This window comes from Ovis canadensis, chromosome 5 (assembly GCF_042477335.2).
Source record: "Ovis canadensis isolate MfBH-ARS-UI-01 breed Bighorn chromosome 5, ARS-UI_OviCan_v2, whole genome shotgun sequence".
NCBI classification, from domain to species: domain Eukaryota; kingdom Metazoa; phylum Chordata; class Mammalia; order Artiodactyla; family Bovidae; genus Ovis; species Ovis canadensis.
In genome coordinates this window covers 81,722,964-81,745,591 of record NC_091249.1, presented here as the reverse complement: position 1 = coordinate 81,745,591, position 22,628 = coordinate 81,722,964, and the positions used below count along the sequence as shown (strand labels likewise).

Here is a 22,628-nt window from a genome sequence, read left to right as displayed (position 1 = left end):
TATATACATACTATCTTAATGATAAAGCTTTAAAGTGGTGTTTTGGGTAGAGATTTCCCAGGGAGCTGGAGTTCCAGGGGCACATGAGGTGGGGTAGAGGGTAAAGGCCTCTCGTCCTGCCTTGTCTCCCGTCTCCCTGCCCTGCTGCCTCTGAGGCTCACGCCCCTTTCGCTGCCTCCCCAGGAATGTGATAACCCCTGCTGCAATGCTGCTAATTGCACCCTGAGAGAGGGGGCCGAGTGTGCGCACGGCTCCTGCTGCCACCGCTGTAAGGTAAGGGGCCCGCCCCGCCCAGGGTTCTGACCTGGCAGTCCGAGGCTCTGCAGGGGCTGACGGCCAGGACTCAGCCTCAGTCCTGGGGAAGCGGTGGTGTCAAAGTTTCAGAAACATGGAGCCAGAAAGAGCCTTTGAACAAAGTTTCCCTTTTTCTATATTTGACCTCACTGAGTTCAGACTATCCCAGAAGGCTGTGTGGGCCTCCTGGAAAGTGGGAAATTATTAAAAAAAAAAAAAATGTCCAGAGAGAGTAGGCTTGATTTTATTTGGCGTTCATAATATTTCTCATCACAGTTTTGATTAACATTAAGGAATTGCTTGTTAGGTGCCAGGCACAGTGCAGAGAATGTTATGTGTGTCATTTCATTCAGTCCTTATAGAACACCTATGGGGTTTATGTTAATATCCTCAAGATGCAGAGACTGAGGCTCAGAGGGTATAAGTGACTTCTCCAGGGTTAAACAGTGAGGAGGGGGCTGAACCTGGTTTCTTTGACTCTGGAGCCCACATTCTTAGTATTGATTGGAAGAGCATGCCATTTTTACCATTAATGTTACTATAGGTCTGCATTCCTTATCTACAATTCTGAAATTCAGGAAGTTCTAAAAACTGAAAAAAAAAATTTTTTTTTAACTCATTTGGTGGCAAAATTGGATCTGAATTGACATGAATCTAATTATAGTCTTTTTAAAAAATCACACTTAAAGCAAATAGTGTATTTCATTGCAAAAACATTAGTGTGTTTGATTATAAAGTATAATCCTAGGCCTTGATGCTGGGTTATGTAATATACATATGTCATGTGTATGTATATATAGAGAGATATACACATATACATATGTATGTACATCTGTGTAATGTCTGCTCTCTCAAATCTGTGAAGTCTGGGGCCCATCTGGTCCCAGGGTTTTAGATCGGATCGTGGACTGTGCTCAGGGCTCATTATGTTCCCCATACTGTTGAAGTGCTTTGTTAGAACATTCTTTCTAGCATGAGCTTCTAGCAATAACCACGAGAGGGTTATTATCCTCATGCATGCATGAGAAAGTGCATCAACAGAGGTCTGCTGCCTAAGGGGCTGGGATTTGAACCCAGGCAGACTGGCTCCAGGGTTGGTGAGTCTTTTTCCCCTCCAATCTGCTCTTGGGTGGGGAAATGCATCTGAGGCCACCCTTGCTCTGAGACTGTCAGCAAGCTGCTCAGCTGGCCCGCTCCCACCTTCCCTCCTGGGATCCCTCGTGGGTGGTATGGAGGCACCCAGGAGTGTGGCAGGGTGCTGTTCTCAGATATAGGTCTCTTTGCCAGTTCAGGGGAACTCCCATGCTGTCTGTTTCATTTCAGACAGACCCGGCATCCCTCAGAGAGGCTGTGCTGTGTCAGGTCAGGGTCTCAGGCTGAGGCCTGAGAATGAACGTGGAGAGCACTCGTCTCCGGGTCCAAGGATTTCAGCTTGGATCTTGGAAAGGGTTTCCCTGCAGAGAAGTATGTGGGAAAAGATGAGCCCTGGAGTCTGAGATCTTCATTTCCAGCCCTGTGTGTGATCGGGGGCAGCCTATTACCCATCCAAGCCTGAGTTCTTTATCTGTAAGATGGGAAGAGTACTAATAACACTGACCCCACCCAGGAAGGCTGGAAGACTCGAACAGAAACTCAGACTTTACCAGTTGCCCAAAGTGTGCTATTTGATCAGGTTATTTCATCTGCAGAATGGGGCAAATAGCAGTATCTAGCTCATGGACATTGTGAGGATCTCATGAGATGAACATGTGCAACATACTTGGCCTGGAGCTTGACTCGGTAATGTGGGTGTATTATTGCCAGAGTGCTTGTGACTTCAAAGATGCATGAATGCTAGTTTGTGTGTGTGTGTATGTGTGTGTCTGTACATATATACTAGTGGGCTTTGCTCTTCTGCCACTAACCATGAGACTTTGAAGATATGCCTCAGATGTCATCATCTATAAAACAGGGATAATTATATTACATAGGACTGTCCTGAAGATTAAATGAAATATTATTTGTACTGGGCATTTAAGTAGGAGCTCCATAAAATAGCTGTTATTACTAAAGCACTTAGTGAACTGTAAATAGTTGCATAAATATTATTTCTTACATGATTCTTAAGACTGCTATGTAGAGTTAACATTTGTAAAACCACCTTGAAACTAAGTGTTAGATGTATCCTGTTAGATGATTTATGGTGGTTTAAGCTAGTGAGGTCATATGAAAAGTGCTCTGAAATAATGGTAAGGGGAAATTCTGTTCCATGGGAGTGATGCTCATGAGCCCTTGCTGGGAGGATTGAGGACAGGTGGGAGATTGACTTTATCCCCCTTTCTTGTTCCTCGGCTCAGCTGTTGGCCCCGGGCACGCTGTGCCGTGAACAGGCCCGGCAGTGCGACCTCCCGGAGTTCTGCACGGGCAAGTCCCCCCAGTGCCCCACCAACTTCTACCAGATGGACGGCACCCCTTGTGAGGACGGCCAGGCTTACTGCTACAATGGCATGTGCCTCACCTACCAGGAGCAGTGCCAGCAGCTGTGGGGCCCTGGTAAGGCAGTCAACAGGGAGCGGACCACCCTCCTGCCACTCCACTGCTTCCTAGCCAGCCTCCCCCTTCAGACACTCTGGATTGCTTAGAATCAGGCTTTTAAAGAGCATCTCCAGATATTACCTTTTTTAATCCCCTTGCCTCAAGGTAGACTTTCAGTAGGAGGCAGTAGACAGTATTCTTCCTAGTATCTTGATGCTTTAAATTCTCACAGTGAGTGAATGGATAAGAATAATCCAATAAAACAGGTGGAGGATAGAGCTGTGAGCAAAGTGTCAACTATGAGATGGAATTTTTTTTTTTATGTATCATATTGGCAAAGACTGAAGAGTTAATATGATAAGTTGGAATGATAATACTGTGACAAGAACAATAGTAATATAGTTATGGAGAAAAACATATTATACATGTGGGGGAACAGATGTGTACAACCCTAATGGAAAGCAGTTTGGAGATAGCAGAATTTTAAGTGTACCTATCATTGGACCCATCCATACTACTGCTTAGGGATGTGTCCTACCTTTGTATTTGGCCAAGTAGATTTACAAGGATATTTATTACAACATTGTTAGAGCAATAACAACCCATAAATCCTTCAATAAATCCTAGCAGTTAAGGTAATTCTGGTTCACGCATACATTGGAATTCCATAAGCTGAATAAAAGGATGCAGCTTTGTATGTACTAAGTAAAAAAAAATCATGCGAATAGACTATGCTGCCACTCGTTAGACTATGCTGCCACTAGAGATAGATTATCTCTAGAAGATACACAAGAAGAATTGTGTCTAGAAGGTAGAGATTAAATTATCTTTAGAAAATGCACTATTAATTGATTGCTTCTCCAGGTTTTAGGGATGTAGGAACTGGAATGACTAAGTAGAAAAAACTGAAAGACATATTTTATTCTTAAAAATCTTCTGCAGGTATTACCTTTATTTAAAAAAGAAAAGAAAAAAAAAACCATAACAAACACCTGAAATGAGACAGGGCTTCTTCATTAGAAAGAAGGCTTAGCACACAAACCTCCCACAGATATGAAACCTCAATAAAATGTAAAGAACTGATATAAAACCTTTTTTTATGAGTAGGTCTTGAGAAGGTGGGGGTGGAATAACAGATAGGGGTAAAGAAAAGGCTGAATATTCCCTTCCACAAAACTTCCTTAACTTCCTGATTTTGCCAAGGGCCAGCTCTGTCCTTTGGGGGCTTCTGACTCCTACTAAAGTTGGCTAGTGTGCTAATAAATGTTTCTTGCCCACCCAGGAGCCCGGCCTGCTCCTGATCTCTGCTTCGAGAAGGTGAATGTGGCGGGGGACACCTTTGGAAACTGTGGGAAGGACATGAATGGAAAACACAAGAAGTGCAACATGAGGTGATGACCATAAGGCAGACCCCATGAGATGAGGATGAGAAAGCAAGCCCTGCTGTTTCATCACTCCTGCCCACTCATCAGCTTGGCTGGCCCTAGAGCAGGCCCTTTCGACAATGCACCATTCAGCCCTAAGGAAGTCAGAGGGAGGGTGTGGATGCAATGCTTCCTAGAAGACTGGTCACATTTCCTTTTGGGACCTTCTTATACTAGGGCAGCCCATCAGCCCTCTTGAGTCATTTCCGCAGGGTACTAATTACACCCTCATCTGAATAGCCTGTCATTCACCCATTCATTCATTCATTCATTTCAACCATCCATCCACCTACCCACCCATCCACTATCTATTGTGGATTTACCATGTGCCAGACACTGGGCTGAGTACATGGAACTTAACAGATAGTGTAATAATGGAAATATGATGGGAGCCACCTAACCCACCTTAGCGGGCTGAAGTGGTTTCCCAGAGGAAGTTATGCTTAAGCTGCGATCTGGAGAAAGTATCTATTTGAACAGGATAAGGAATGATGCTGATACATGGGAGAGTGTCCCAGGCAGAGAAATGAGTAGAGAAAAGCTGGTGGTAGGAAGAATTGATAGCAACTTAATAAAGTATAATGTTGGGGTGCAGTGGGGGGGAGCTGCTACTGAGAAATGAGCCTGGTTAGTTGAGCAGGGACCAGATCATGAGAAACCTTGAGTATATGGCTAGGGGAGTTTGGATTTTGGCTTGAGAGCAGTTTGGAAATTAGGCCCTTGTAGGGCAAGTCTGGAGCAGGGAGATCAGTTTCCTGGTGTCTAGGTGAGAGAGGATGGTGGTGTGAACTTGGGTTGGTATATAGGACAGAGGAGGGAGGTTTGGGATGACACCAGGCTTCTTCTGGCTGCAACACCCAAGTGCTTGGGCGGGTACAAAGAGCACAAGGGGTTAAATGGCTCAGGTCAGGCAGTTGTTCTTGCGGTAAAGGGGACTTCCCAAGGCCAGCCCTCTGGCTACATCTGCTTGGGAATAAGGATGTAGCATCCTATCCTTGGTCTAAGACCACACAGAGGAATTCTGGCTGAGTCCCTACAGCACACTCATTGCGTTTTACCTCTCCGCCATACAAACCTGCTGTCCCAGTTGAGAAAGACTGAAGCTCTTTGGTGTCCCAGCTCTTCCCTGTCTCTGATTCCATCTCCTTCCCTCTCCTCTCTTGGGCTCAGAGATGCCAAGTGTGGCAAGATTCAGTGTCAGAGTTCCGAGGCCCGGCCCCTGGAGTCTAATGCAGTGCCCATTGACACTGTCATCGTGATCAACGGAAGGCAGATCCGATGTCGGGGCACCCACGTCTACCGAGGTCCTGAGGAGGAGGGTGACATGCTGGACCCTGGCCTGGTGATGACCGGTACCAAGTGTGGCCATAACCACGTAAGTTCCTTCCTCCAGCCTCACTCAGCCTCTGGGTTGCAGAGGGCAGTGATTGAAGTGGGAGTCTAGGGGAGGATGCCTGGGTTCAAATCCCAGCTTCCCCAACCTCTCTAGCCCTATGGCTTGCATTCTTTATAGAGCAAGACCCACCCCCATAGAATTGTTGTATGGATTAAATGAGATAATCCCTGTAAACTGTTTAGAAGGATTGGCTATTATATCTCTTTTATCCTCATCATTAATTATCATATGAATTATGACATGGTCTAAATAGGAGTCTGGGAAGCCTGGGCCCGCTATCTGAGAGTTAACACATCTGAAAGCACTCGGTGTAGTACCTGGCACAAAGTAAACAGCCATCACCATGGTCATTATCTTTAAGTATAATATTTAAATTGGTACATATTAATATACAATTAAGCAATTAACATATAACCAATATATAGTAATATAGAATGAAATCAGACATATTTAATATATGGGCTTCCCAAGTGTGGCACAGTGGTAAATAATCTGCTTGCCAATGCCGGGAGATTCAAGAGGCCCGGGTTCAATCCATGGGTCAGGGAAATCCCCTGGAGAAGGAAATGGTAACCCAGTCCAGTAGGCTTGCCTGGAGAATCCCATGGACAGACGAGCCTGGTGGACTACAGTCCATGGAGTTGTAAAGAGCCGGACACAACTTAGCAACTGAGCACGCACACACGCACGTTATATTATTATATTTTCTTAAAAAGTAGTATTTGTTGTTTTCTCCCTCATCGCAAGAGAAATAGCAGAACTTAGTTAATTGCCATCCTGTCCTCGACTCTTTAGGTTGCTTTTTTCATGATAATAGCCTGAAGCAGGCTGCCTTTTTGACTCCCACATGTTCTGAATGCAAAATCTCAGTCTCCTAATTGCCAACCAGTGTCCCTTCTGTTGTACTGACTGGCTTCTTCTCATTACAGATTTGCTTTGAGGGGCAGTGCAGGAACACCTCGTTCTTCGAAACGGAAGGCTGTGCGAAGAAGTGCAATGACAACGGGGTACGCATGCTGGGGATTCTGGGGCTTCTCTGCGATGATGTCCATGGGGGCAGGCGCTGTGGGAGGCAAGAGCTCTCTAGGGTGCTGACGCTTCTTCCCTGCCCTGCCCTTGCTCCAGGTCTGCAACAACAACCAGAACTGCCACTGCTTCCGGGGCTGGGCCCCACCCTTCTGCAACACGCCGGGCCAAGGGGGCAGCATCGACAGCGGGCCCACGCCCCCCGAGAGTGAGTGGCCGGCCCGCGTGGTTCCTGCCCTGCTTTGTGAGGAGGGATGGGTGGTATAATGCAGAGGAATGATAAGTCAGCACTGTCGTCCTGATGTTTATAGATGAGAGAACAAGAGGGGCTGAGTGGGAGGAGTGGCCCAGGCTAGTGGCCTGGTGTGGGGCCCAGCTCAGTTGCTCTTCCTCTGCCTCTGTCCCTTCTGTTGAGGAGCCTGTTCCTGCTTACAGAGAGATTAAGACAGACCACAGGTTACTGAATAACCCATTCTATCTGGGGGTCAGTGGTAGCAACTACGCCTTCTCAGTCACTTAAAATTAATCATGAACCTAGGTCACATTATAGTGACTCAGATGCCCTTTGATGGACAAAGCTTAAAATGAGCTAGAAACTCAGAAATGTATTTCAGGGATTCTAGCTCTTTGGTTTCCAAACTTGAAAAAAATAATAACAAAAAAAATTTTTTTTTTGAGCAAAATCTTTCAAGGAGGAAACCTCAATATGTAAAACAGTTAAAAGTAGTGTTTCACTGATCTATATATATTTTGTACATTTAGATTTATAATTCATGAGAACATTGAGGTGAGTTTGGTGAAACCAAATGTGAAATTGTGGATTATGTGTGAGACTTCTAATCTTAGATCAATCTATATGTCTCACTGTTTTGTGGTTGCTTTGTGTCCAGGAAAATCATGATTTAGGCAGAAAACAAGTGGTAAATAATAATAGAGCTGGAATAATAGAGCTTCTTGCCTTATATGAAAAGGAATGCTTTTCAATTAAACTGAAGTAGCTGGAGAAATTTTACTGTGAAGTCTCTGCCAAGCAAGTTGACCTGATTATTGAAGCTAGTAATAATATTAGTGACTTCACAGTGGGATATAGTATGTGTTTTTTTGTTATAGTTTTTAAGTTAAAATAAGTAATACAAGGTAAATGAAAATCAAGGATCTGAAGAGTATCTGGAGCATATTATTTGAAATCCACTACTGAAGCTCCCTGTAGCTCAAATGGTAAAGAATCTGCCTGTGAGACAGGAGACCAGGGTTCAGTCCCTGGGTTGGGAAGTTCCTCTGGAGAAGGGAATGGCAGTCCACTCCAGTATTCTTGCCTAGAGAATTCCATGGACAGAGAAGCCTGGCGGGCTACAGTCTGTGGGGTCGCAAGGAGTCGGACACGACTGAGTGACTAACACAGCAAGTGAAGCTCCAGCTGCTTCTAAATCTGCCACTTGGGTTCTCTTTCTGGAAGGCGCTGGTCCTGTGGTAGCTGGAGTGTTTTCAGCCATCTTTGTGCTGGTAGCCCTGATCCTGATGTACCGCTGCTGTAAACAGAACAACAAACCGGGCTACCTCAAGTCCTTAGCCCTCCCTTCCAAGCTGAGGCAACGGTTCAGGTATGATGGGGTGCTGTGAAGGACTTGAGGTCTGCTTGAGGGTCACAGCTTTCTGAAAGTAGTGCTTGGTTTTAGAAACAGAAGGTGGTGGTGGTGGGTCTCATTTAGGTGGAAGGCAAATGCCCAGTGCACGTCACCCTCTCCCCTTCTGCTACGCTGCATGACCACGGCAAACATTACTACCTGATTTTTATTGTAAGTCAGCTTGATTGAGCCTGGTCATCACTTCCGAAGCCTTCTCAGCAGAATGCCCCAACCAATTCAAGCTGGAATGTGAAATGAAATCTATCCTGTATCTAATGGATTTCCTCCCCATCTTAGAGCCCAGAAAGTGAGGCAGCAGAGGAAAACTGACTAGCTCAAGTCAATCACAGAGGTGGCTAGACATCAGCTCAAGACAGAGAGTAATTTTTGTCTTAAGTAATTCATTCCTGTGGATATTGAAAATGTATAGTCTCCAAGTCCTCTGTTATAAATCATACCTTTTCCAGAGGAGATTTTTAAATCCCAGGTCCTCCTGGAATGATGCCTGAGGGAGACAAGGTAACATCCTTGTCTTCTTGCGGGGAGAAGGGTTTTAAAAGGGTGAAGAAAAGATACTGAGGCACGCTGTACTGTGTATGAGTCCAACTGTCTTTCCTTGGGAGTTTTCCACTGGCCACTGTCTCCATGCTGAGGGAGCTGGGCTTCAGGAGGGCCAATCCCACTTCCGCCAGAGCAGATTCAGGGAAGACTGGGCTGCTGGCTGGCCACACCTGGGTCAGAGCGAATTCAATGACCTTCAGTGAACAACCTGTGCTTCTCCTTCCTTGTTACTAGCTGTCCCTTCAGGGTGTCTCAGAACAGTGGAACAGGCCATGCCAACCCGACGTTCAAGTTGCAGACACCCCAGGGCAGGCGAAAGGTAAGGGCTTTGCACCATGAACTTTGCTACTTTGACCTTCTCTCTTAGGACTGTGCTACATTTTCCCTTAAGCGCCTTTGTGGGCCCCTTGGGATTGGTAATAAACGACACTTTCTTGGCCTGAGAGATGGTCAGCTGGTTCTACCATCCCCTTATGACTTAAAAGTTGCATCTGACCTCTGGGATCCGAGGTCTTTGTTCATGCCAGTGGGACACCCAAGGCCACCCCCAAGTTTTTAAGTGCATTAAGGGTTCCTGTATCTCAGGCGTTCCTCGTCTTATGCATACAGGTGACCAACACTCCTGAAACCCTGCGGAAGCCCTCCCAGCCTCCTCCCCGGCCCCCTCCAGACTACCTGCACAGCGTGTCACCACCTGCGCCATCGCCAGCACACCTCAGCAAGGCTGCTAGAAACTCCCCAGGGCCCAGACCATCAGTAGAGAGGAAAGAATCATCCAGGGGACCGCCCCCAAGCCGGCCAGTGCCCCCTGCACCTAAATGCGTCCTCTCCCAGGTAAGTGGCTTCTCAGCAACCCTGGATCAGGAGCATCACTTGTCAAGCCATCAGCCATGAGGAATGATGGAGGCTGGGAAGAGAGCTTCCTGAGTCCTGGGCTGGCTGCCTTTTCTGCATTCTGGTCCATATTGGGCACACAGAATGTGGGGTGATGCGATGGGGAAATATGCTACAGGGACTTCCTCCCTGGTTGGCCTCCTCTGTGACAGCCAGCGCCCATCTTCCACCCCAAATATGCATGTGCAGTCAGTGTTTCAGTTCCCCATGGTCTTTTCCTCTCTGCTAGGCCTTTGCAAATGCTGTTTCCTTTGCCATATACACTTTGCATCAACATCACATGTTCATTCTTAGATTTCCTGTTAAATGCTGCTTCCTCCAAAGAGCCTTCTCTGACCCCCAAGCCCAAGTTTGGTGTCCCTGCATGTCTTTCATCATAGTACTTATTCCACCAAGTTGTGCCGATCAGTACCTTGCACTAGTCGGGAAGTCTTCCTAAGGGATGTAGGGTGATGCTTTGCTCATCTGAGGGGCAGGTCAAGGGGCCTGGCCTCTGGGAGGGGTGGGCAGGGTCTGGGCTCTCCCCCCATCACTGGTGTTCTTTAGAAGCAGAGCCATCTTCCCCAGCAGTCTGTTTACCCGCGTGTCTGTGTTCTGATGGCTCTAGCTACACCTTCCGGCAGGAGTTCCTACAGCACAGACACAGATGTTAGGCGGTGGCCAGGCGTGGTGCCTTCCGGAACCACCTGTGTTTTACCCTCAGTTGGGGTAGGGGACTTGCCCATTTTCCTCCTGGGACTGTTGTTCTTGGGCATGGTCCAGGGGGCCCAGGCTGTCCCTGCCCCTAAGGACTGTGGTTGGCTCCAGGTCCTGGGGTCCCTGGGACATGGCAGCATCATGGTTCAGCAGAGCCAGGAGCAACAGGTTTGGTTCTCTGATGATGCAAAGCTGCTGCAAATGCATGCTCCATTGCTCAGTCATGTTCGACTCTGTGACCCCGTGGACTGTAATCCACCAGGCTCCTCCGTCCATGGAATTTCCCAGGCAAGAACACTGGATCGGGTTGCCATTTCCTTCTCCAGGGGGATCTTCCCAGCTCAGGGATCGAACCTGCATCTCCCGAATCTGGCAGGCAGATTCTTTACTCCTACGCCACCTGGGAAGCCCTGCAAAACTGCTGCTCTCCCGTGTTTCTCATCTGGGGCAGGAGTGGGATAGGAAATTCCATACAGAAAGAGAAAAGAAAGACTGACAGGGAGAGAAGAGGCAAGAAGAGGGAGGAGAGCAGAGGACAGGGAGAGTGCTGGGCCCCTTGGGCAACTGTAACCGACACCAGAGTCTGGGGGTGGGGTGGTGCCGAAACCACAGACTGCTTAATTCCTGACGGTTTTGGAGGCTGGAAGTCCAGCAGGTTTGTTTTTTCTGCGGCAGCTCTCCTTGGCTTGCAGGTGACTGCATTCTCCTGTGTCCTCGTGTGGTCTCTCCTCTGTGTGTGTGTGCCTCGATGTCTCTGTGTGTCCGCAGAGACAGTCACATTGGATTAGGGCCCACTCTAGGGCCTCATTTCAACATAATCACCTCTTTAAAGGCTATATCTCCAGACACACTCACATTCTGAGACACTGGGGGTTAGAGTGGCCCCCACATGTGAGTTTTGAAGGCCACAGAAGGAGAGAGAAAGGGACTAAGAGGGGAGAAAGCAACCATGCGCAGACAAGGGTGTGAGGGGAGAACAGAGGAGGAGGGAGGGAGGGGGCAGTCCACTGAGACCAGTGTTCCAGAAAATCTCGCACTGGAGGCTTGTTGAATGGAGATGGCTTCAGCCTGAGCCCAAGGTGCTGAGCAATAGGTTGGGGGAGGGGCTGGGTAGTGGACTCCAGCTGCAGGGAGCCCTGGAGGCTGCTAGCAGGAATCCAGAGCCCAGAAGGCCCCTCGGCCAGTGGCAGGTACCCCAAAATATACACCTCAAGCATGGCTTCAGGCCCAAACAGGGATTTCTCAACAGTGCTGAGGGCAGGCGGCAGGGATTCAGTCTGGGCAGAAGCTTTCCTGGGACCCGTCCGAGGACTGAGTCTGCTGCCCTCAGTTTCTGTTTGCGGGAGCTGTCTCACAGGGTTGGAGGGGCCAGGCCAAGGGCACGGTTTGTAAGTAGAGTAGCCAGGACTTGCACCTAGGGCTGACTCCAGACCCTTCACCACCCTGTGTGTCAGGCCCTGGGTAGGCTCTGGGGGCATCCACACTCAGGTCTCAGCTCCACCACCTCCTAGCCTGGTGACATGGACCACTCTTGAGAGCTGGTAGGCAAAGCTTTGTAACCTCTTCTGCTCTCTCTGCACATGTGTGTGAACTTCTACTTTGTACCTGGCACTGGTGAGCAAAGCAGAAGCCATTTCTGCCTCCTGGAGCTCACAGCCTCCTGGGGAAGACACTGGTATGTGTGTAGTTAAGAAGTGGTTAGTGCTATGAAGGAGAGGTTCAGCTTGCTTACAAAGAGAGTTATTGGGGACTTGATCTAGTCTGGAAAATCTGGGAAAGCTTCCCTGAGGAGGTGACACTGGAGCTGAGACCTGAGGGGTGAGCAGGAGTTAGCAGGCTATGAGGGGCAGGAGAGGTTCTTGGACCAAGGATCTGCTGGTAGGGAAGCTTTTTGATGAAGAGAGCCCACAGATAGAAGGAGCTTCAGAGCCCCTTTGCCTGGGGCCCAAGGGGCTGAGATAAGAAGCTGGAGAGCCAGGAGAGGCCAGACTGTGCCTTGGGCCTGGATTACAAATTGGATTTGCATTCAATGGGAACAGGGGGGCAGTGGTGGGGTGTGGGTGATGTGATCAGATTTGCTTTGGGATCTCTCTTTGGGCTACATTTAGGGGAGAGGGAGGCACAGTGCTTAAGAGAGGGTTGAGAGATGTTTCTAGGGCTATTAATCTTCCTTTTTTTTTTAAAACCTGGGTGAGGATTACGTGTGTTCACTCTGATAATTCATTTGGTTGTATATTTATGACTCATGTTTTTTTATGTATATTACACTTTAATTAAAAAGTAGTTTTAAAAACTGAAAGGCCCACTCTGGTGGCATTTTATCAGAGGGGGATGAGGCTGAGTACACAGACATTATCAGTTACAAGGTTTAAACTATGTCTGGGGGAGAGGCAATGGTAGCATTAACAGGGTGAAGCCCATGAGGGGTGTATAGAAAGGAAAATAGACAGGACTTGGGCAACAGTTACTGCTGAGGGTTGGGAGGGGATGATCCCTGCCTGCACAGCTGCCCAGTGTCTGGTTTGGTTTGTGCAGCTTGACTGACAGAGGTGCTGCTGCTGTGGATGGAGCATTGGGCCAGAGCAGTTCAGGGACTGTTTCCACCCCAGAAAAACAGTGTTGGGTGAGGCCTCCGGTAGAGCCGAGCTGGGCTGGAGCAGACATGGCCAGTGGCACGACCCTGCACGGGGATGCCCAGTGTTGCCATGCTGAGGAGGTTCCTGCCCAGATCACCTCTGTTAGCATGTGTGCAGGTGAGCGCACACACACACACACACACAAACACACATTTTGCACAGCAAGCAGCCAAGGGAGCACAGCATTTCCCCACTGCATCCTGACATCTGCACCCAGCTGTTGCTTCCGCCAGAATGTCTCTGTCCTGGCCTCCAGGAGCCACTCTGGTTTGGCAGCTGTCTGGCCTGGAAGCGTGTGGGATCTCTTGGTCCTTAGGGGAAGGAATGGAGCCGGATGGTGTGGTTTTTGGTCCCAAGAATCTGCTGCTCTTATTCATTTCTGCTCCCAGTTTTCTGCTGACTGAGAAGCTTCTTGTAGAAAATCTCTGATTTACTCCCACCCTCTCCCCATGCTTACCATTTAGCCATTTTTATGCTCGCTCGTGACCTTCTCAAGAAGGAACCATCCAGGTCAGCAGGCCCTGAAACCCTCACTTGTGGAATCAGCTTCTCTTGTACCAGCCTGGGGATCTGTGGGTGGTGGCATGGTCCAGTCTTTGCCCCTTAAAATTTGTTTTTTGATCACAGAAGAAATACAGTTATTTAAACTTTTCTGACTAGTGCAGAGTTTTATTATTTTTTTTCAACTAGTGGATGTTGAGTGCTCACTGTATATGAGGCCCTGTTCAGGAAGCTTGAGCTGTATCCCTGAATCAGACAGAAAAGGACCTCTGTTCCTCTTTCTGGTCTAGTGGGGAGCAGAGAGAGAAAATAAAAAATAAGGGAGTATACTGTGGTGGGATGGGGCAAGTGATATATACCAAGAAAAAAAAAGTAGATTAGGATGAAGGGGTCTGGGAATGCTGAATGAGGGGGTGGTGCAGGTTTTTAAATCCTATTCCCTTTTATTTTTATTATCTAAAAAACTTTGGCTGCCCCATGGGGCATGTCATTCCCCAACCAGCATTGAACCTGCACTCCCTGCAGTGGAAGCACAGTCTTAACCACTGAACATCCCAGCTGTTGTAGTTGGAGTCTTTAGAATTTGCTACATATAGTATCATGTCATCTGCATATAATGACAACTTCACCTCTTCTTTTCCAATTTGGATACCTTGTATTTCTTTTTCTGGTCTTGACTACTGTGGCTAGGACTTCCAATGCTATGTTGAATAGAAGTGGTGAGTGTGGGCATCCTTGTTCAGGATTGTAGTTGGGAAGGCTTTCAGCTTTTCACTGTCAGGTATTATGTTGGCTGTGGGTTTGTCATAAATCCCTTTTATTATGCTGAGATATGTTCCCTCTATACCCACTTTGGTGAATTTCTGTTATGAATGAATGTTGAATTTTATCAAATGTTTTTTCTTCATCTATTGAGACAATCAGTGGTTTTTGTCTTTTCTTGATGTGTATCATATTAATTGATTTGCGTATGTTGAACTATTCTTGTGACCCTGGGATGAATTCAATTTGGTCGTGATGTATGATCTTTTTTATGTGTTGGATTCAGCCTTTTAATATTTTGTTAGGGGCTCTTGCATCTACATTCATCCAAGATATTGGCCTGTAATTTTCTTTTTTGATCTTTGTCTGGTGTTGCTATCGGAGTGATAGTGGCTTCATAGAATGACTTAGAGAGTGTTCCCTTCTCTTTAATCTTCTGGAGTTGTTTGAGAAGGATTTAAGTTCTTCCTTGTCTGTTTGGTAGAATTCTCCAGTAAAGCCACTGGTCCTGGACCTTTGTTTGCAGTTGTTTTTTTTTTTTTTTTTATTAGAGATTGTGTCTCACTTCTAGTGATGAATCTGTTCAAAGTATCTATTTCTTCCTGATTCAGTTTTGGAGGGCTGTATGTTTCTAGAAATTTATTTCTTCTAGGTTGTCCAACTTATTGGTGTAAAATTGTTCAGAGTTTTCTCTTATGATTTTTTGTATTTTTGCAGTGTCTGTAGTTGTTTCTCCTCTTTCATTTCTTGTTTTATTTGGGTCCTCTGTCTTTTCCTTTTGGTGAGCCCGACCAGAGGTTTACTGATTTTGTTTATCCTTTCAGAAAACCAGCTCGTGGTTGTATTGATTGTTTTCTATTGTTTTTTAATCTCTGTTATTTGTTTCCTCTCTGATCTTTATTATTTCCTTCCATAAACTGACTTTAAGTTTTGTTTGTATAAACCAAACTGCTTTTTCTGATTCTTGCCGGTAGTAGGCTAGGTTGTTGAGAGTTGTCTTGTTTCCTGAGGATGGCCTGTATCACTATGAGCTTCTCTCTTAGGACTGCTTTTGCAGCATCGCTAGATTGTGTGTGCTTGTGTTTTGCAGGGTGTGATAATTTTAAATAAGGCCATTAGGGAAGGCCTTATTGAGAAGGTAATAAAACATGAAGGTAACGTGAAAGTACAAAGGAAAGAATTGTGCCACCCACAGACAACCAATGTGGAAAATATGATTTCTTCTTTTTAAAAACTTTATTTGCACAGGTAATATACATATATATACTCTTGTTAAAAAAAATTTGAATGTTCACTTGGACCACCCGTCTCACCATGCACAGCCCACTCTTAACCTCTGACCTCTGTTGTCAATTTGGTCTTCATCCTTTCTGACTCCCCCCACCATACCTTTGCATTTACATTGGTAAGGGACGGGGGAGGGTGACTTGTTTCTCTAAACTATCCTCCGCAGCCTTTACCACGCCTTGCCATTCCTCTTGGTCATCTTTCCACCTCAGCACTTACCAGCCTACTTCATTCTTTTAAAATGCTGCCTCATGTGTCACTGTGTAACTTTAGTAATTTGTTGATGAAAATTTTAATTATTTATAATTTCTTTTGCTGTCATAAACAGTGCTTCGAGGAACGTCCTTGCAGTTTCATTTCTGTGGCCCTGTGCAAACAGTTCTCTAACATGGGTAAAAGGAAGTGGAATCATGTATTTAGGTCAGAGAATGATCACTTCTAAATTGAGTATGATTTCTGACTTTAATAGATACTGCCAACTTGCTCTACAAAAAAGCTTTTTTTCCTGAGCAGGTAATAATGGACACACACAATCTGTTTTTATAAATGGGACCATTCTTTTTAAATGGTACATCCCTCTTCTCATCTGCTTTTGGCCTGTAACATACTGAGGACGTTTTCTCTTGAACGGGCGCCTCTGGCCTTTGAGTGAGGCTTGTGGCTTTCTCCACAGGATCTCTCCAGGCCTCGGCCGCCGCAGAAGGCGCTCCCGGCTAACCCAGTGCCAGGCCGCAAGAACCTGCCTAGGCCAGGCGGTGCCTCCATCCTGCGGCCCCCTCCCTCCGGCCCTCAGCAGACCCGGCCCCTGGTGGCACCTGCCCCAAAGGTGAGTCTTCAGAAACCCCTGAGGTAAAAGCTGAGAGCAGAGGGATCCAAGGGGCAAAAATATGGTTGAGAAAACTGACCAGTTCATGCTTCTTGGGTAAGGCTGAACTTCCAGAACAAAAGCCAAGGACAAAAAGCTTAGTGTTTCTTGGTGCCTGAATCACTGTCCCTTAAATTGGTGATATCACCCCCTGATGATAGAGGTGTTTTAGTTTCACATGAAAGCTGATGTTAAGGAGGCTGAGCTCCGGTACCTTCACACCAGCTCTGCAGCTGATGAGCTGAGCGGCCCCGAGCAAGTCACTCTTGAGTCTCCAATGCCTTATCTTGAAAGAGGTTTTAGGAAGCAGCAGTAGGCAACCCCCCACCCCCACCCCGGGTTGCTGTGAAGGTCAAGACAGTTAATTGCCATTAACTGCCAGCCTTGGTAGGCTGTGCACAATGGCCTTTCCTAACATATCTCCCTCGAAGCTGATGTATTCTGTGCAGCCAGTCCTGGGGGTTGGGGCAGACGGGAGCCAGTGAGGAAGCTGGCTGACTGCCCTGTGTTCCCACGAGGCCCTGCAAACTGCAGACTGAGGTACACCTTTGTTGAGAGGGAGCAGTGGGGATAGCTGATCAGCTGGGGTCAGGAGTGGGGTGGCAGCGCCACCATGCCTCTCACTGGAGAGCTGATGGACAAGAAACCGTCATTCCCAGCTGTCTGTCCCATCTGCTCATCTATCACAAGCAAGAGGACAGTGCCCCACGATTCCATTAATCCGCACGGATCTGATGTCTCTCTCCCTCCTCTCGTTTTTCCCCCAGTTTCCTGAATACAGATCACAGAGGGCTGTGGGGATGACTAGCTCGAAAATCTAGACTCGTCTACAGGGGCTTCTCCCTGCTCTTGAGGACTTTGAATACCACAGAGGAGCCATTAGCCATGGGCTCTGGAAGAAGCATGTCTGGCCGCCTCTGAGCTCCTCCTCCCCAGTTCCCCTCCTTCTGGAACCAGCGCATCTCTGAAAATCTCCTTCTCGACTCAGTGCCTCCTTGGCCTCCTCAGGGGCCCAGAGTGACTACTACCCCACGGCATCCAAGTGTTGTTTTGTGCAATATCCAACCCCAGGTAGGAACAGGAAAGCAGAGGAGGACGAATGGCTGCTTCTCCCCCATCCACCCTCCAGCTGGGCCGTCCCCCCAGAGGTGCCAGTCCAGCTGGTGCCGGTGGTCCCAGCTGGAGCCAAGCTGGGAAGCTGGTTTCGACCTTCAGGCGAGGACTCAGCTTGGAGAAGCCATTCATCCATGTCTGAGGCTGAGGGTACACGTGAGAGCTTTCTATTGCTTCTATCTTCCTCCATGGTCCCAGGCTGGCTGGAGGTGGGCACTTAGCCTCCCTTTTAGCTCTGGGATCGACAGGTCCCTCCCACTTCCCAGGGCTTGGTCAAGGTCATAACTCCTGGCTCAGTGGTCACATGTGAACAAATCAAGCCCTCTCCTTACCACCCCCACCACCCCAAACCCCTACCTCCCCATATTCCCACGGGTCACTCTGACTCAGACAGGTACTATTTGTAGGCATTTAGACAGCAGGGGGAGCACAGCCTGGGTCCCTCTGAGCCATCAAGCCAAAGGTCGCCATCCGCTCGCCATGGTTCTTGCTTGCTCTGTTTTCTCTTTTCTGCACTTTGCAAGTGCCTTGTGCTTTTGATTTCTCTTTCCCTGCTTGGACCTGCCCAATGTGTGGTGCTGTGGAATGCGATTCCCCAGCAGTCCTGACTTCCTGGGACCTGGTGCTCTGACTTGCAGGTCAGGGTCCTGCCTGACGGTTGGCCCCAGGATTTCCTGGTTTCTCAAGAGTGATGACTGGCGTGGCCTTGGGCCATGGCTGTGAGCTCCTGGCTTTACTCTCCGTGGTTTTGTGACCTCAGCAGAACGCAGGTCTTCCTCTTACTCCCTGCCCTGAATCTGAGCATGGTCCTCAGGGACGGCGGCAGGTGTAGGGAAGGGAGCGGATGTCCTGGGAACCCCATCTATACCCAGGCTGATCAGCAACGAGACAGGACTGTTGTCCTCTGAGCAGAGAGCAGACCTGTCTCTAGAACTTCCTAGAGAAGCAGCCTTGATGGAACAGAGTCTGTGCTGGGACCAGCGAGACGATTTCTCATCCACTTCCTTGTGCTCTTTCCTCTGGTCCTGTTCTCCCCACAGGGAGGGGGGCTGTGCGGTGCTCTGCAGGCTGGGACAATTGTCAGAGTCACCGGCGAGGTCCTCTGGGACTGTCTCCCACCCCAGATGTGCTGGTTATCTGGGGGCTGCCCACCTCCTGCAATGAACAGATGTTTGCTCTTGAAAACCTCAGTTCAAGGAAGAGGCTTGAGTTCTCACCCCCAGCCACTAGCCCAGGGCCCCATTCTAGCTCTCCATACACAATGGGTGCTTAATCGATGTTCTGGGTTTGGAGACAAGTGGGAGATTTGGGCTGTGCACCTGGGGGACTCTTGGGGTAGATTTAGAAAGAGCTCAGGAAATGAAGTTCTCTTCCCTCAGGTAGTTAGGTAGTTGTGATGTTGGTGATATTTACACCTCTGTCTTGCTGACAAGGGTCCTGGTTGCACCCTATACCCAATGTCCATCATCCTCACTTCCTGGTGGGGTCAGGGGACAGCCTTCCATTTAAGCATGCTACTCTAGATGCCCCAGGCCTCACGGCTGGGTCCCAGAAAATGAAAGGCTAAGACACTTCCCCCACCAAAATCACCCTTAAGCCCAATCCCATGCCTCACCAGTGATCCTGTGGTTCGGTCCAGCTTTCCTCCCCAACATCAGGAGGTGGAAGGCTCTGAGGTGTGAGCCTCTTGAATCTGAAATCCACCCTCCCTGGAACCAAACCGGAAAGAGACCTGGGTTGTTGCTTTCTTGTGTGTTTGTTTCCCATTATTTTAGTACCACCTCCATGTGATAAAAATTGTACTGTGAACTGGAAGATGGTTGAATTTTTAAAATCTGGTAAGACTTTTGGCAACCTGTTCTCTTTACTGTTTCTCTCCTGGTTCTGTTCAGGGAGGCAGGAGGCACCATTCTGGCAGGCCAGGGAGGCTGCCCAGGGGGACAAGACTGGCTACTGTGGCCCGCTTTTCCCCTCCTGTGTCCATGTGCTGCTTTGAGGTGACAAAACCCAGTATGGATTTAGGGAAGGAAGGACTTTACTCATAGGGATTACTGCAAGACGGGGGAAGGAAATGTTGAGTCAGGGGCACTGGGCAGTTGCTTTAGGAGAATGCTTGGGTGAGCTGAGCGGCTGCAAGATCCATAAGCATCTCACGGCTCAGAAGGAAGAGGCCTTTTATAGGAAGGAGTGAGCATGGCTGGAAAGAACCACATTCAGGGACAGACTTTGTGCTCAGCCTTTGCGGGAGGGGCTGATGCTGGCTCTGGCCGAGGGTGAGTCCATGCTCAGGGTCTGATGGAGAGGAAAGGAGCTTAACTGAGGCTTGGTAGAGTGACTTAACCAACCTTCTGTTCAGATGGAGACTATGTAAATCTTTTTAGAAGCTAACTTAGCCTCCTACCATTTTTTCAACCCTAGACTTGTTTTCCTTAAGAGCCTGGGAGGCATCTCTGAAATGTAAACCTCAAGGGATCTCAAGGGAGCTTGCATTGGCTCTCCTTGTCTCAGTGGGTTTTAGCCCAGGCACTGGGCTCCAGTGGTAACTGCCTGCTTACCTTCGGTTCTTTTTAGCCTTGTTTACTTCTCCCTGTAAAAGAAAAGCTCCTTTCTGTCCCAGCTCTGAGAACCTTGCAGATCTTACAGTGTCTCGTTGTAGATCTTACAGTGATGTCGTAGCCCCATCCACTATGGCCATGACCCCTCTCCATCTCTTGCTGTAATCCTTTAGAACAAAGCCTCCTCTTACTCATGTCAGAATTTTTTTTTTTTTTTTTTGCCGGGGGTATAGAAAACTCTCATGTTTTAAATTGGGGACTGGTTTTAAAGTCAGAGATTGCATTAAATGTATGTACAACAGCTCTGCAGGACACCCAAGAAAACCAAGACTATGCCAACTGGAATGGTGCCCCACCCCTCCCTAGGGAACCTGGTAAAGGAGAGGATCTGTAGAATCCACGCCGAGTGCCCCCAGGGCCACCCACCCTCTCTCACCACCCACTGTGTGTACGTACGTAGGTGTCTGGGATCCAGGGCAATGTGAATTTTCTTTTTATTTGGGAGATTGTTCACGGAAAACAGATCCTCTTTTCTCTCATTCACCTATTAATTGTTTACAATATTTGTATATCTATGCAAAATACTTGAATGGGCCACGGTGCCTTTTTTCCTTGTTTGTATTTAATTAAATTGTCATTTGAAATGTTGGCTGGTTTGACAGCTCGTTTGTTTGTTTTCATGTTGTATTGGCTAGCCTGGATAGGATCCATCCCTGAGGACTCCTCAGAAGAGTTCCCACGGGGACCATCCACCCAGCTTGTCAGACCACTGTGGAAGAACCTGAGCCACAGAGAAGCCTGGGGTCTTGGCTTGTCTTTGCACCTGGACAAAGGCTGGTCTAGTTTAGGTCTGGGGTCACTCAGGACATGAGTGATACAGACCTACCTTGAGGATTTGTGGGGGCTTAGGCTCTTACTTAGCATTGTGATTGGTTCCTCCTAAGGGCTCAGGCATCAACAAGGGATGGTAAAAACAAACCAACGAATAAACAAGGGATGTGCAGAAGTCTTCAGCGGACTGTGTTCCCCAGACAACCTTTCCCTCTCTAGTGAAGGCTGGGCTACAGAAGACACTGGAGGGACGGGACCTCCCTGATAGCCACAACTCTCCAGAGACTGGGGCCTGGCCTGGCCCCACCACCCCCAGCACTAGAAGAACCGGTTTAATTTTTCCATGTCCGAGGAGGGCCGAGATGTAAGCATCAAGTAAACACACTCAGAGGTCTTTATTACTGACCCCACAGACCACACTCTCAGGGCCCTCAGATCATGACCATTCTCAACATCCAATGGGTTGCATTGATTTTAGTTAGAGAAATCCACAGTCATTCAAAATTGGGGCTTTGAGGCTGGAGTGCATGCAGAAAGCCAGCCTGTTCATTGGCGCTCTAAGGCCAGCAGGAGTTTGGCCTGGGCTTGGCTGTGCTGAGGGCCTGGGACATAAACACAGGCAACAGGTATGGAGTTACACAGTGGGGCTCTACACCAGCTCGGGGGGCTGAGGGCCAGAGCTTCCTTCTTGACAAATGTACTGACTCCCTTACCTCTGTATCAATGATCCTTGAATCAACTGTCACATTCTCACTGCTGGAAAGAAGACAGGAAGGGAGACTATATTAATTCTCTCTCTCCAGCTGCTCTTGGTTTTTTGACTGCCTCCAGCCAAATGTGGGGGGACCACAGGCAGTCCCCAAAGCAGGTGGTGGTGCAGCAGTTGTGGCACGCTGCCTCCCAGGGTGGGCAGCTCATCAGTGGAGTGGGGACTTGGTGGCAATCTGGTCCATGGCCAGAATGACACCCTGTACCTAGCTTACGCACCCACTTGGTCACTGAAGTTCAAAGCTGATTCCACTGGCCAAGCCTCCAAGACTTCAGCCCAGAAGTTACCCAGAGGAGACTTCCCTGGCAACCTAGTGGTTAAGACTTTGAGCTTCCACTGCAGAAGGGGACTTCCCTGTGGTCCAGTGGTTAAGACTCCATGCTTCCACTGCAAGGGGCATGGGTTCAATCCCTGGTCTGGGAACTAAGATCCTGCATGTTGCATTTTAAACACACACATGCACCCAGAGATTACCTTTCCAACCTGGGTTCTTGGTCAGCCACCAGAGTAAACATAGGTTAGCCTCTGGTTTCCAGAGAGCTTGTGTCTGCTCTCTGCCAAATCCTGACTCTGCTCCTCACTCTTCTCCCCGTCTCCCCAAATCATATTGTGGTTTACTCCTTGAGGAAAAGGAAAGTGCATTCTACTCGACAACCAGGCTGCTTTTAAGAGTGGTGCAACTGCTGTTCTCTTAGAGTAAGGCAGAATGAAACTCTGGGCTTGGCCAGCAGAGCTCTGCTGGGAGGCACCTTTTGTTGTGGTGGTTGTTTGTATTGTTTTGAGTTCTTGGACAACCACCTGAATGTCTCTGTGACCAACTCCTTGGGGTGCATCTAGAGAGGGGCCTTTCCAGGTGGTGCTAGCAGTAAAGAACTCACC

The 22,628-nt window shown here is 48.1% G+C and overlaps 1 protein-coding gene across 2 annotated transcripts in view; it reads left to right on the top strand.

Annotated features, from left to right (window-relative positions):
• Positions 1–20,797, top strand: part of ADAM19 (ADAM metallopeptidase domain 19) — a 95,498-nt gene extending 74,701 nt beyond the window's left edge. The window contains exons 13-23 of one of the 2 annotated variants that reach the window (XM_069592497.1): positions 184–273; positions 2,631–2,826; positions 4,091–4,199; positions 5,403–5,607; positions 6,558–6,635; positions 6,754–6,862; positions 8,111–8,255; positions 9,075–9,159; positions 9,450–9,674; positions 16,290–16,442; positions 17,249–20,797. In XM_069592497.1, the coding sequence (XP_069448598.1) occupies positions 184–273; positions 2,631–2,826; positions 4,091–4,199; positions 5,403–5,607; positions 6,558–6,635; positions 6,754–6,862; positions 8,111–8,255; positions 9,075–9,159; positions 9,450–9,674; positions 16,290–16,442; positions 17,249–17,302 (1,449 nt within the window). In that variant the 3' untranslated portion in view covers positions 17,303–20,797. The remainder of the gene's footprint in view (positions 1–183; positions 274–2,630; positions 2,827–4,090; positions 4,200–5,402; positions 5,608–6,557; positions 6,636–6,753; positions 6,863–8,110; positions 8,256–9,074; positions 9,160–9,449; positions 9,675–16,289; positions 16,443–17,248) is intronic. The other variant, XM_069592498.1, reaches the window with a different exon arrangement.
• Positions 20,798–22,628: the final 1,831 nt, after the last annotated feature.